The 15,468-nt window shown below is 49.5% G+C and overlaps 1 protein-coding gene across 1 annotated transcript in view; it reads right to left on the bottom strand.

Moving 5' to 3' along the window:
* Positions 1-320: 320 nt before the first annotated feature.
* LOC119964239 (syntaxin-6-like) overlaps positions 321-15,468 on the bottom strand; it is a 75,511-nt gene continuing 60,363 nt past the window's right edge. Inside the window, 1 exon segment of the mRNA XM_038793521.1 lies at positions 321-3,048. Within this exon segment, the coding sequence (XP_038649449.1) occupies positions 2,972-3,048 (77 nt within the window). The 3' untranslated portion in view covers positions 321-2,971.

The following is a 15,468-nucleotide window of genomic DNA, read 5'->3' as shown; positions in this document are numbered from 1 at the left end:
CAGCGCCGTTCTCGAGTCTGTGACCCTCCACCACCCCACCAAACTCCCTGGGTGAAACACCTGCAATGTGGATTGGTGTGTCTGTCAGAATTTGCTGATATTTCCTCACTCCTCCCTGCCAAAAACCAGCCACTAAAACTCCCAACTAGCTGCAGGGCTCGCAGGTATTTACTTAGTGCTTAGTTGCATGAGCCCCTTAGACCAGCAAAACTCGAGACAAACGTCCTCTTGCTCCATCCACAGTCTGACCCAAAGGTGATGCAATGGATCATCACATCTGTGCCGTGGCCTTTGGACCATATTAAAATACCTTTGAATGATTTAAATTTTCCATTTATTGCAATGGTCCTAACACTATTTCAAAAAAATTCAACAGCTGAATATTGCTGCGAATACTGTATTGGAAAAGTTAAAACATTTATTCCGGTAAAACGAGAATAAGAAGAATAATAAATCTTTCAGCCCCTTCAAGCTAATTCTACCATAAGATTAGATTGTGGCTGATCCCTATCTTAACTCTATCTACCCCATTGTTTCATAACCCTTATTGCCCTGGCCTAACAAAAAAAAACATCTTTCAATTGAATCCCAAAACATTGCTTAGGCTGTGTGACAGTTTCAGATTTTCACCACTGTTTGTGTGAAGGAGGTGCTTCCTAACTTCACAGCGAAATAAAGCAGCTCTAATTTTAAAGGTCATGATCTCGTGTGCATTCATCCGAAGGGTGTTTACAGACAGGCCTGGTCCTGCTCACCCCCAAAGTCCAGACGCATTGTGCAGCAGGCTAGTGGTCAGCAGTGGACAATCTGGTTGGCTTCAGGTAACCTCCCCTCACCACCACTTCTCCTTCTCCAAAGTCAAGGTACACAGAAGAAAATCTTGGCACCTCAACTGTCACACTGAGGTACGTACAAAGCAGAGATTGAACCGGGAACAATCCTAGTTACGCACTGGAAGCCACTGGGGTTTGGTGGGGGGTGGCAGTGAAGAGTTTTAGTGCAGACTACAAGTGGCAAAAGAAGAAAACTGGATGGTCGAACAGGCATAAACCGGCCCTGATAAGGAAAGTTCTTCAAGTGGCATTCACTGGCAGTAGAATTACTTTGGCTGCTATTTCTCCATAGAGAGATACAAAGATAACAGAAAAATACTGTGCCGCATTACTGTCAGTGCAAAACCAAGGTACAAAGTGCAGGCGGCACACACACACACACTCGGCAAAAGTCTAATCACGAGAACATCTTAATTTTGATAACTGTAGTGTGGAGTTTTGTGTACAGAGTAAAGGTTTACTCTCGGGAATATTCTGCAATACCCTCTGAAATCTGTAGGGCTAGATGAGAGCTGATTTCAACGGCAAACATCCAAGGACAACAAATTATGGCTGAACTTTGCTCGGCTGAAAGAGGAGTTTTGGGGGCGGGCAGAGGGGGAAAGTTGGTTGAGAACGGGAAGTAGGCATTTGAAGATTAAACCTCTGCTCAAGTTTTTACTTGAAATGCAACAAACACAGAATAATCCACTTGCACTCCCCCACCATAATATTACTCGCTCATTGCACACCTGCTCTTTAAAGGGTTGTGCCACATTATAACCTCGTTGATCTTTAACTATGGTGGGCAACAGGGTGAGATGGTTTTAGGGAGGTGTATATTTGACTAAGATCAGCTCTTCCCAATGCAGATAAAGAAAAGCGTAACGGGATTGCAGAATGTACATGCCCCCCCGTGCTCAGGATGCACTTCCAGTGGACACCTAGATGTTAGTCACACCTAGGAACCCTGGGATGCTTCCAGTTTTCTGCTGCTTGTTCCCCACTCAGCCTGTGCCTCTTGAGAACAACAGGTTAGCCAAGGTTGAAAGCATGAAAATTGTTGATGGCTTATCAGTCATGCAGCCAGAAACAGCCAAAAGCTCACTGCTGATCGCATGAATTCAAACGCTAATGGACTGTACAATACAGGTCAGACACACAGCCCTCACAGGCTATAGTAAGCTACAATAGGGAATTATATATTTCACTGACTTGAGACACCAGAAAGGCACTAAAAAAGGTTGATCTGAAATGCATCTTTTTTTTAAAATTCGCAATAATTTGGATAATAGGAATTGGGCGATAACTTGCAGTGGGAACTGGTTGATGCCAGAGGTTTGCGAGAAATGCATGTTCTTCACTGAATTCACACGCCCCCTCAATAAACTGGACATTGCCTCGCCCTCAAGTCTGCCAGAATGGAGACTAGTCCAAGCCCAATCTCTTCCCCTCCAATACCCAATGCAGAAGGTGGTAGATGGAGCCGGGGTGTTATTGTTCTACGAATGGCAGCCCTCACGTACTTTGCACGGTGTGAGCGTTGACAAGTTAGTTAACTTATTTGAAAGGCTTCGCCGCCCAGCCCAATTGTGTCTGCCGCTCACACCCACAGACAATCCAGCAGGATAGCGAGTGGGGGTTCGGTCTCGATTTTCCCCCTTGTTCAGCCCTGACTAAGATCAGCAGACTCGGGGAAGAGCAGGACCAAAGCTGGGAGGCCTTGTGGTCTGAATGGCCTAGCAGCTTCCTTTACCCAGAAAGAGTGACGTACATGAGAAAACTGTTAAAAAGATAGAAATCCTCTGCTTCAAGTTCCGGAAAGGCAGTCTGATCACCGATCTTGTGTGTGCGCACGTGAGACCATGCTTTAACCTTTCCTCGTTTCTGCAAATGACCAATTTGAAATATAACAAAAGAAATTCCGTGATAATTCTGCAGCTGGGAAATCCAATGGTCAGAGCTAGGAGGACACAGTTACTGGAGAAACACTTCACACTCCGTGAGAATGCCCACGGCCTGGCCTGACTGACTGACACATGGGAAAGCATGCCCCACAGAATGGAAGGCTGTTCTTTTGTTTTTCCTCTTTCCGCCCCATCATGTATTCTTCCTCTCTCTCTCTCTGAGGCAAACGGCTCAAGTTCGGCTGCACTGCTTTAGATTGTGAAGAGTAATATCAGCACCACGACCAGGATGGCAAGTAAAACGATGATTCCACACCACTGACGCCGATCTGAGGGAGGAAAGAAAAGTCAATGTAAAAAAAGACATTTGAATGCATTATTAATCTTCCTCACAACACCTCTGCAGGCCTTCAAAAGGGAGCTGGGAGGACTGTGTACCGGACATTATAGAAGACCAGACAGGGCTTGTTAAGGGCAGGCAGCTGGGGGCCAATGTTAGAAGGCTGCTCAATGTGATTATGATGCCCCCGGGAGGTAGGGAAGTTGAAGTGGTGGTTGCGATGGACGCGGAAAAAGTGTTCAACCGGGTCGAGTGGGATTACATACGGGAGGTGCTGGAGCGGATCAGGTTTGGGAGGGGCGTTGTTGACTGGGTTAGGCTGCTGTACCGGGCGCCAGTAGCTAGCGTATAGACAAATAGGACGACGTTGGAATATTTCAGATTATACCGGGGGACGAGACAGGGATGTCCCCTCTCCCCACTGCTGTTTGGGCTGGCAATAGAGCCACTGGCAATTGCTTGAGGGCCTCAAGCGGCTGGAAGGGGCTGGTCCGGGTGGGGGGGGGGGGGGCGGTGAGGAACACAGAGTCTCGTTGTATGCGGATGACTTGCTGTTGTATGTCTCAGACCCAATGGAGGGGATGGGGGAAATTATGGGAACCCTAAGGGAATTCGGCCGGTTTTTGGGTTACAAGCTCAATATGGGGAAGAGCGAGCTGTTTGTGGTGTAGGCGAAGGGTCAGGAGAGGTGATTGAGGGAACTACCGTTCAGAGTGGTGGAGGACAATTTTAAATACTTGGGTATTCAGGTGGCGAGGGATTGGGATAGGCTACACAAATTGAACCTGGCCTGGTAGGTGGACCAGATGAAGGAGGATTTCCGGAGATGGGACGCGCTCCCGCTGTCTCTGGCGGGTAGGGGGCGCAGTCGTTAAAAATGATGGTCCTCTCGAGGTGTCCCTTTGTTTTCCATGTGCCTCCCAATTTTCATCCCTCGTTCCTTTTTCAAGCAGATTAATAAGATTATCGTGGACTTTGTGTGTGTGTGTGGGGGGGGGGGGGGGGGGGGGCAAGCCCCCGCGGGTGAAGAGGGCAATGCTGGAATGGAACCGGGGAGATGGCGTGCTGGCGCTGCCGAATTTCAGTAATTACTATTGGGCGGGCAACATAGCCGTGGTGAGGAGGTGGCTGGTGGAGGGGGGGGGCACTGGTGATGGCGCCCCTGCCGTTCCCGCCAGTGCGGTACTCCATCAGTCCAGTGGTGGTGACGGCCCTGAGAGTCTGGGGGCAGTAGGAGGAGGCATGTGGGGGCAGAGGGAGCATCGGTCTGGTCCCCAATCTGCGACAATCATAGGTTTGCCCCGGGGGAGGATGGATGGGGGGTTCCGTATTTGGTGGAGAGCGGGAATAGAGAGGATGGGGGACTTGTTCATAGAAGGAAGCTTCCCGAGTATGAGGGCGCTGGAGGAGACGTTTGCGCTGGCTGGAGGGAATGATCTCCGGTATTTACAGGTCCGGGACTTTTGGCGGAGGCAAGTGCCAAACTTCCCACTCCTGCCGTTGAGGGGGATTCAGGATAGGGTGGTTTCTAGAGGGTGGATAGGGGAGGGGAGGGTCTTGGACATATATAAAGAGCTTATGGGGTCAGAGGAGACGTAGACAGAGGAGCTGAAGCTTAAGTGGGAGGATGAGCTGGGGGGGTGAGATGGAGGAGGGTCTGTGGGCGGACGCGCTAGGAAGGGTCAATGCTACTGCAACATGTGCCAGGCTCGGCCTGATTCAATTTAAGGTTGTTCACCGAGCTCACGTGACGGTGGCCCGGATGAGCAGATTCTTTGGGGTGGAGGACAGATATGCGAAATGTGCGGGGGGGGGGGGGGGGGGGGGGGGGGCCAGCGAACCATGTCCACATGTTTTGGGCATGTCCAAAACTGAGGGGATTTTGGCAGGGGTTTGCCGACACCATGTCCACGGTATTAAATACGAGGGTTGAAATGAGTCCGGAGGTGGCGATTTTTGGGGTACTGCAGGACCCGGGAATCCAGGAGGAGAAAGAGGCAGATGTTCTGGCCTTTGCTTCCCTGGTAGCCTCCGTAGGTGCATATTGCTGGCGTGGAGGGACTCAAAGCCCCCAAAATCGGAGACCTGGCTTTCAGACATGGCAGGCTTCCTCTGTCTAGAAAAAAATTAAGTTCGCTATGTCTCTGTTACGGTTCGCTCGGAGGTGGCAACCATTCATCGACTTCCTCGCAGAGAATTAAATGTCAGCAGAAAGGGGGGGGGGGTGTGTTAGGTTAGTGTAGTGTAGGGGTTTACGTAATGGCAGGACCTGTGGGAGAGAGTGGCGGAATTTGCACTATGTATATATTTTTTTTCTTTTCTTATTTATATTGTGGATTTTGTTGCTGTTAAACTGCCAAAGAAAATACCTCAATAAAACATGTATTTAAAAAAAAGGGAGCTGGGCTGGTATCTTACTGCGCCAGAGATCACATCGTATATACCCTAAGACAACATTTATGTTATCTCCTGAACTCACTTCCCCTCCGTAGCCACTGCACCAGGTCCCCGTTTTTGTCGAGGAGTACTAAACGACACCTGCGTGACTTCCTGGGAGTCCACTGCATTCGACTTCAATCTCGTTAATGAGATTGAAATGAATGTAAATTAGGCTTAATGACCTTCTCGCCATTTTTGGGTGAGATCTGGAATAGCCATTGGGAGTGGGCCGAGTAAATTGCAAAATGGTTTGCACCCGGCCCGAATCTCAATTTTGGCCTCTCCTGTGATTCACCAGGTGTGCCCAGATTTGCGCCAGTTGCAACACAGTGGTAGAATTGCACCTATTATCTCTAATGTAACTGACTATTTAGACAGAATGAAGTTATCAATATTCATGTTCTATGATTTTTTATGTAGTAAAATTCTTTTGATTTATAAAGTGAACTTTGTGGCCTCATTCTTTGGGTTTTTGGATTCTAAAATAATATATAAACATATTCCTGTTTCTTCCCAAGATTATAACATTTGCTTCTGCCCTGCAATTCCTATATTCAAAAGGGAAATAGAACAAGTGCATTCTATGCATTAATTAACATCAGGAGTGGGAGGCACGGTGGCACAGTGGTTAACACTGCTGCCTCATGGTGCCGAGGACCTGGGTTCGATCCCAGTCCCGGGTCACTGCCAATATAGAGTTTGCACATTCTCTCTGTGTCAGCATAGGTCTCACCCCACAACCCAAAGATGTGCCGGGTAGGTAAATTGGCCGCACTAATTTGCCCCTTAGTTGGAAAAACAGAATTGGATACTCTGAATTTTTTTTTTAAAACAACAGTAGTGGAAATGATAATGAAACACTTTCTCAAAGAGGTAACAGAAAAACACCCAGAAACAATATAATAAAACAAGTATTCTCAACCAGGACTTCAAAGAGGATTCAGGCCTCGGCTGCTACCTCATGCCCAACCCCCCGATTGGCTGATTGGCAGTCATCGCACCTGTTATGTGACACCTGACCTCTCACCTCACATGAACTGAATTTTTCATCTCAAAGATTTTAGGGTGGCATGGTGGCTAGAGCTGCTGCCTCACAGCGCAATGGACCTGGGTTCAATTTTCTGGCCTTGGGTGACTGTGGGGCAACCCGGCCGGAAAAGCAGCAAAAATGAGGAGAGAGAAACCTCAGCCTCGGAGCAGGGAAGCCCGCATGGCGACACAGAACCAGCGACTGCCATCCCCATGGAATTTCCAGCTCAGACGCAGGAGCTGATGGAAAAAATGATGAGTTTCGTCCTCCAAGTTCCAGAAACACAGGGAGGCAATGAAGGAGGACCTCATGGCAGCCTTGGGGGCGGCAGTGGAGGCTTCGACGGCCCCCATTAATGAGGCCATGGGCAAGTTGGAGCGAAGGCTTGCGGCCTAAGAGGTGACAACGCGAGACCACTAGAAAGCTGCCATAGATCAGGGTAATCGAATTGCATCATCCAAAGCCAAGGTGACGAGGCTGGTCAGGACTCAGGAAGGACTGAGGGAAAAAGTAGATGACCAGGAAAATGGATCATGTCAGCAAAACCTGCGGATCATGGTGCTACCAGAGAGCATGGAGTGGAGGAAGATGCTCGGGAAGCTGGTTGGTGAGGAGGGCTTTGCCAAGCCCCCGGAGGTAAACCGCACCCACAGGCCGCTCTGGCAGCGGCCCAAGGCTGGGGAATCACCTTAGGCGATGATTGCGAGTCTCCACAGATACCAGGATATGGAGCGGATCCTGAGGTGGGCAAAAAGAGCAAAAGCGTGCAAAAGGGAAGGACAGTCCATCCGCTTGTACCAGGACATTGGAGCAGACCTGGCCAAACACCAGGCAGAATTTAACTGTGCCAAATTCGAGCTGGATAAAAGCAAGGTACGGTTTGGCATGCTCTACCCTGTGGATTGCCTATCAGGACAAGGACTACTTTGATGCCCCAGAGGGGGCCAACAAGTTTATGAAGAAAAATGAACTGGGGAAACGGCAGTAGAAGGCAATGATCGTAGCGTGGACTTTAGGGAATTAAAATGGACCGGGATCACATGCAGGTGGGTGAAGGAGGAAGGGGGAGAGAAGCAGGCGGGGTTAAATTGGGGAATTTGATCATTGAGGCGAGCTGCTACTCTGGCAAACAGGCTGGTGTATGAAGGTACGGCAATGGAGGAGGCCGCGGTGCATCTCCTGGGAGGGAGGGGAAAACAGATGTCCAGGGCAAACAAAGAGCAAGGGAGGACACAGGTGGGGATTTTGGGGGGGGTCTAGAGCCAAGGAGGGCAGGTGACAACGAGGGGAAGCACATGAGTAGAGGGGGCCAGGGGGTTAGCAGGGGGATGGGCAGAGAGGGGTGGGGGGGGGGGGGGGGGGGGAGAAGGGGAGAGGGTTACATCGGGTAGCATCTGATAGTGACCATTTTGAATGAACCAAGAGCGAGGACATGGGTATAATTTTTCATTTTATTACACAGTACTTTATTCATCATGGGGCAAAGGGGATTGATGAAATCGGAAAATAGGAGATCGAACTCCATAGACGGAGGGGCAGGAACGGGAGGCTCTCCTCTTCCACTTCCTCAACCTGAGGGTCTGTACAAGTATGGCGAGGATCGCAATCACTAGCAGTGATTCAATCACGTATGACATGGAGTACCATGTCATAAATTTTGTGCACCAGGTCTGAACCTCACTGATCAGAGCTGAGCACTGGGGAGTTGCTGTGCCACCTAAAATGGACGCTGAGCTGCAAAGTAAGCCAAGCGCTAAGACTGCAGGGAAAAAGGCAGTTTAGCCAAGACAGCAGTCTGCAAAGAGAGCATTTTGCATTCTGCAAGTAGCAGAAACCAGTTTGGGCTCAGGTGAGAAGACCTTAGCTAGGTGCAAATGGCAAAACGCTTTGCATACTAATGAGGCAATCAGACCTGAACACCCACACAATAGAAACATTTGACTCTGAATGGACACATTTGAACCAAGGCCCAGACATCGAGGCACCAGAAACCTCCAAACAAAAGGGTATAAGAAACGCCCCCCCCATCACGGAGACCCCCTCGCATTGGGGAATTCAAACAGTATCGATGAGGAATTGACCCAATAGATAACCAAAGGTAAAGCCCGCCCAAGAAGAGGGAAGGACATTGGGGACCCCTATAAATATAGACCCCCACACATGGTCCTGTCTGTTGTTTCGTGCTCCGGCCCTGACCAAGAACTTGAACCTGTATCCTGACTCCAGCCGTTGAGCACCAGCCGCCGAACCGTAAGTGCCAGTACGACGCTCGCTACGCGAACTAAGCCCGCTAGACCCCCAGTGACCAGCACGCTTTCTGAAGGTTGCAGCCCAAGACCGGGACGAAGGCCTCGCTCCCTGACCTTGCCTGTTCCTGTGTAGTTAAGTATTCTGTGTGCTTAGTTTAGTCATAGCTTAGTCCCTTAGTGTGTGCATGCGTATTTATTATAATTGTATAATAAATATTGATCGTTTGGAACTTACTAATCGGTGTATCGTTTTATTACTTTGAACTTGACCTTGGAATATATGTGAGTTGTCTATATGGCAACTGGCGACTCCTGAGCTGAAAAATACATAAGACAGAGCCTAGTGGTGTTAAGCACACGGCCTTTAACACAGGCAAGTTAATACACCCCAATAAACGCGTTTTGCGCCCATAGCAAAACGTGCAACATTTAGTGGCGACTCTGGTGGGACACGGTTACAAGAGGTACCCCCACTCCGTCGAGGACCCTGAAATTTGAATTGGAAATCTGGTAAAGAAAACGGAAAGAAATCACAAATATTCAAGGTGTTCAAAGCAATAAGCGTAATTCGGAAGTGTGTTTAGTGCATGCGTACTAACAGGGTTGTAAGGAAAACCTGAAAGCATTTTTGTTGCGACAAACTTTCGGTAGTTTTGTGAACGGAACATAGCGTAAGCCTTACCCGTTTCGTGAGACATAACCTCAACACCCCCTGTTCCTAAATTTAAAAGTGAGTCAGAGAAAATGGCCATGCAGGCAATGGAACGCCTCATGAACCCAGAACGGTTTGTGGTCGCAGTGACCAGCAGCAGTAGCCGAGTAGGTCAGTGTCCCATGTGGGAGCTGGAACTCCGCAAATATCTGCAAGGAAAGGGATGGCCCCTTTGGAAAGAGTTTTGTTTGAATGAGGAGACAGGTCCCGGAAGTATAGGACATACTTGGTGGGAGAACCTCTCTCAAATTCACAAGAAAAACATGAGTAAAGCACGTAAGCCGATGGCGATTGTGTCCTGTTTGGCACAATTGCGAGGCACAGAGGAGGTCGTTCAGACGCTCCGGGCAGAATTAGAAGAATGGAATAGAATGAGTAAAGTGGATGTCAGGGACATCGAAAAGGAAAACATGGATCTAAGAGGGAAGTTGGCAGAGAAAGGTAGAGAGGTGGATGATGCCAAGAGGGCACATTAGTCTTGTCTAGCCCATCTCAGCAGTTCCCAGACCCAGTACGAAAAGGCCTATCAGGACGTGCAACGTGCCGTCCTGATAAGAGAAGAATCAGAGAAGCAGGTAGAGGCTTTGCAGAGGCAATGCTCTGACCTTAAAACAGCTTTGAGAGCACTCCATGCTGCAACCACAGAACAAAGGCAAAGTACAGTAGATCACGCGAAATGCAGGAAACAGATTGCAGAGCTGCAATCGCTGCTTTCGGTGCAAAATGGGTTTCAAAGCACCTTTGGAACCCAGTTAGATGAGGAGAATGCCCCAGACTGGAAAGAGTTAAGTGAGACAGCGCAGCGTTATGTTCAGGGAACATGTGCGCCAGCAGCGCAGCAGAAAAGGCAAGCACCCCAACCCCTCACAGATCAGCTCGTCACCATTCCAATGAATCCAGTCACCACCCAGAGAAAAGCGACCACAGAAGGCGCACCCGATATAACTTACACCCCCTTAACTGTAACCCAACTAAGGGACGCGTGTGAGAAGATCACTCCGTTTCTCCCCACCGCAGACCCCCACCAGTTTTTCGCTAAGGTAAAGCAACAGGCTACCATGTACGGCCTGGACGAGAGAGAGCAGGTCAAACTCACAGTTCTGAGTTTGGACCAATCGGTTGTAGCAGCCCTCCCCGACCCACAGAATGTTGGCGGAGGAACCCTAGAGGAAATGCACACCTCCATTTTAGATGCCATAGGGTATAATCGAGGTGACCCCGTAGAAGGACTTAATAAGTGCCGGCAGAAGAAATCCGAGCACCCCACAGCATTCGCCGGAAGGCTGTGGATCCATTTTAATGCAGTATTTGGCGATTTAAATAGAGCCCATTTGAACCGTGAAAACATGGTTAAATGGACGCGCACCATAATTTCACATGCAACAGAAGCAGGACAGAGCGCTTGCAACAGCTATGACCCCCTCAGAGGAAGCCCATAATGAGAAGTGGGTCCTGAAAAGATTGTCCCGCGCTTGGGAGCAATCAGTTCAGGGCAAGAGTAGAGTTCAATCCCCAGAAGAAGCTCAGGCTGCAGCAGACATACAGGCAGTGAGAGAGCACCAAAAACCCGCATGGGTGAATGAAGGAAAGAGCAGCCCTCCACAGAAGTCGCAGGAATGCTACAACTGTGGACAGTTAGGGCATTGGGCAAAAGAATGTAATGGACCCCAGAGATCACAGAGAGGCCAGCAGACAGGCACTCTGAATCGGAATAAAACAAAACCGATCCATAGTATAGGGATACAGTCAGGACAGACCGATATGGAAGGAACGGACTGACGGTGTTCGGGCTCCCCCACTTGGGTCTGTGACACACTATGGGATCCATCAGGAAGACCGGTAGTCACGGCAAAGTTAAGAGGGAAGCCCATAGAGTTACTTTGGGACACAGGAGGCTCCCGCACCACAATTAACTCCACCACCACGGCACACACAGACACGTGGCCGACCACCTCCACCATCACACTTAGCGGGTTCACCGGACACTCGCAGCAGGGACACATTACAGCACCCGTAGCAATCCAGCTAGGGAACATTTCCACCAAACACCCCGTTGTTCTAGTAAATCTTCCCCGGACAGCAGAACACATCCTAGGGATAGACTTTATGAATGCCCATAGCCTGTCGTTCGACCCAGTGAACCAGTGTGTCTGGCGAATGGCAAGATCGGACAGAGCACCCGCTACTCTCACAGTAGGAGAGTACGCTAACAGGATTAGTGCAGTAGGAGAATACTCATTTGACCCGACTACACTAAACACGGACAGACAAGTTAAGGCAGTACTGAATAAACACAGGACAGCATTTGCCAGTCACCGGCATGACTGCGGCAGAATGGCTGGACAAATTCACGTTACCGGACCTGACCCCAGACCACAAAAACAATATAGATTTCCCCTAGAAGCAGAGGTAGAAATAGAGAAAGTGATAGGTAGCTTATTGGAGCAAGGTGTGCTTAGAACAGTAGCCTCGACCAATAATGCTCCTATTTGGCCAGTGAGAAAGCCCGACGGATCATGGCGTCTGACCATTGATTATCGGGAACTCAATAAAGTAACCCCAGCAGTAGCCCCCACGGTAGCAACAAGTCCCGAGACCATGCTCAAACAGGGACTCAACTCCAAATATTTCACGGTTTTGGACATTAGCAATGGCTTCTGGTCAATCCCATTGGCAAAGGCGTGCCAGTACAAATTTGCCTTCACTTTTAAAGCTCAACAGTATACGTGGACATGCCTTCCACAAGGATTCCACAATTCCCCCTCCATTTTCCACCGACAGTTGGCGAATGGCTTAAAAAAAATTTCCCGCCCCGAATGTCTGGTACAGTATGTAGACGACCTACTACTGCAGACAGACACAAAGGCAGAGCACATTACGCTTCTGGCCGAACTCCTGGAACTTTTAACCGAGATTGGATGTAAAGTTAACCCAAGAAAGGCCCAGATTTTGGAAAGTAAAGTGATGTATTTGGGAACAGTCATCACACACGGCAAACGCGAGATCGAATTCAAAAGAATTGATTCGATTGTCAAATTGCCCCTTCCCCAGAATGTTTCAGCCCTCCGGTCGTTTTTAGGACTGGTTGGTTATTGTCGGAACCACATCGACGGATTCGCGACAAAAGCCGCCCCACTCTCAGACCTCCTTAAGAAAGGAGCCCCCTGGGAATGGCTTCCGCAGCATACAGAGGCTGTGGAAGAGTTAAAGAAAGCCCTTAGCGCAGCACCCGCGCTACAAGTCCCAGACCAACTTTCCCCCTATGCGATAGAGGTAGCGAGCACAGATCTGACCCTCTCGGCCGTGTTACTTCAGGAACGGCACGAGCAGCTAAGACCAGTGGCTTATGCCTCCCGACTGTTAGACCCAGTTGAACAAGGATTTTCAGCCTGCGAGAGGCACCTCCTTGCTGTCTTCTGGGCAGTGCAATATTTTTCGTACATTACCGGACTCAACCCCACCACCATTTTGACCGAGCACACCCCCACACAGTTACTCCTAGACGGTCGACTGAAGGACGGTTCAGTTAGCCAGATTAGGGCAGCTAGGTGGACACTACTTTTACAAGGACGGGACATTACAGTAAAACGGACCCGCACACACACATTTTTAGCCGACAACCTCCAATACCCAGGACAGCCCCATGAATGTGAAATTGTAGCCCCCTTACATAACACAGGACCCTTTATAGCAAAGACACCCCCCAGGAAGATAGGGAACCCAAGACAAAGTCCCCAACCCACAGACACGTGTGGACCACTGAGGATTTACGTAGACGGTTCATCCACAGTTTTAGAAGGTGAGCGTATCACAGGATGCGGCATCTATGTCGAGGACGCGCAGGGGCGCGCTCTCGAAGAGATAGCTTTAAAGTTACCGGGACACTTAGGCGCGCAGGCAGCAGAGCTCGCGGCCATAGCTTATATAGTGGACCACCCCGATTCTTTCCCCAGCCCAGCGGACATATATTCGGACAGTTTATATGTCTGCAATAGTTTAACCGATTTTCTGCCCTTGTGGAGGACACGAGGTTTTGTCTCCGCAGATGGGAAACCCCTTCCATCAGCCCCTTTACTCAAGCACATTTTGGAGAAAGCGAAGGACAGGACCTTCGGCATCATCAAAGTAAGAAGCCACCATAGGTCATCCCCCCCTGGGAATGTAAAAGCCGACGCACTGGCTAAGGCAGGTTCCAGGCGAGGACACTTATGGACACCCCCAGCTAGCGCACCAGCTAGCGCCCCTGTGAGCGCAGTCCAAGTCTCACAGACCAGTATTAAAGATTTAGTAGACGCACAAAAGCAGGATGAGGATCTCAGGGAGATTTTCAAAGGCAACTTTGTGCCACAGTATGATAAATTCAGACACGCACTGACCACACATGAGGGTGTGATCATAAAGGATCAGCTCTATGTGGTCCCGCAGCAGGACAGAAATGAAATGATTGCTTTGTTCCATGATGGACACGGGCACCAAGGGACCGACGCAACCACGAGGCACCTCAGGCAGCTCTGTTGGTGGCCTAACCTAAGGACAGATGTAGGTCACTACATCGAGAATTGCCTTATTTGCGCCCAGAATAACCCGGAGAGGTATTCTAAAAAGGCACAACTTCGGCATACTCGACCAGTTAATGGCCCCTGGACAAACCTCCAGATCGACTTTATAGGACCATTGCCCCCTTGTAGGAATGGCTATAAATACGTTCTGGTGGTCATCGATACCTTTACCAAATGGGTAGAGGCATTCCCCTCGAGAACGAATACAGCTAAGACAGCTGCAAAGATCCTGACCCACCACATCTTCACGAGATGGGGTTTACCCCGTAGCATTGATTCGGACCAGGGATCTCACTTTACAGGACGGGTCATGAAGAACGTCCTGACAATATTTGGAATAAAACAAAATTTTCATATTGCGTATCACCCACAGTCCAGCGGGATTGTAGAGCGCCTGAATCGGACCCTAAAATCTACGCTTAGAAAAATGGTTCAAGAGAACAACTCCACATGGGATTCAGTGCTCCCATTTGCATTAATGTTCATCCGAAATACAGTTTCCACTTCCACAGGATACACACCACACACACTCATGACCGGACGCCCTATGAAAGGTACAGAATTCCTTTTAGGACTGGACATGACTAGCCCCGAAGTGACGGCCCTCACACACGAAAAGGCAGTTAAAGACTTGGTTGAGACTGTGAGATCTGCACAGATTGCAGCCGCAGTTCAGCTAGGGAAACGCCGTAAACAACGCACAGCATTCTTTAATAAGACCGTACACCCCACAGAATTCCAGGTTGGGCAACAGGTAATGTTATCTGTATACAACCCCAGCAGTTTTTTGGCACCAAAATATTCTGGCCCATACTCAATTTCGGATAAAATTAGCCCCTCAGTTTATAGGATAAAATATCCTAATGGTAAGACCGCGTGGTTCCATATCAACCAGTTAAAGGCATATGGAACACAGGCCAACCATGCACACCATGTCCTGCTAGACGCAGCAGAACACCTCACCCCACCCACTAGAGACACGTTTCCACCATCCCCCTCACAGACCAGTTCTTCATCGGACTCGCCCACGACTCCGCCCACTGACCACGACAGACCACGCCCCGAAACGCCCACAAGCTGCCGCGGCAGAGACAGCGAGACAGACACTGACTCTGAGGACAGCCACAGCACACCACACTACAGCCCACATAGCAGCGACTATGACCCCGACTACAGTGACCCAATGGAAGTCACTTACATTAAAAACCCAGACCCACCACCCGACCCCGACGACCCCGACAATACCCATTCACTTTTGGACCCAACACTCTGGCACAGGGACAATTCGTACCGACTTGTCCGCAATGACGAACGTGACCCCCAGTCACACAATTCAAAGATATCATGCCTGATCCACACAAGGGTGTGGGATCCGGGAGAGCAGGACGACACGGTGTCTGAATCCCGATACGGCAACCCC

This window comes from Scyliorhinus canicula, chromosome 4, assembly GCF_902713615.1.
Source record: "Scyliorhinus canicula chromosome 4, sScyCan1.1, whole genome shotgun sequence".
Taxonomy (NCBI): domain Eukaryota; kingdom Metazoa; phylum Chordata; class Chondrichthyes; order Carcharhiniformes; family Scyliorhinidae; genus Scyliorhinus; species Scyliorhinus canicula.
Note: the sequence above shows the minus strand (reverse complement) of the source record. Positions and strands in the feature narration are given on the sequence as shown.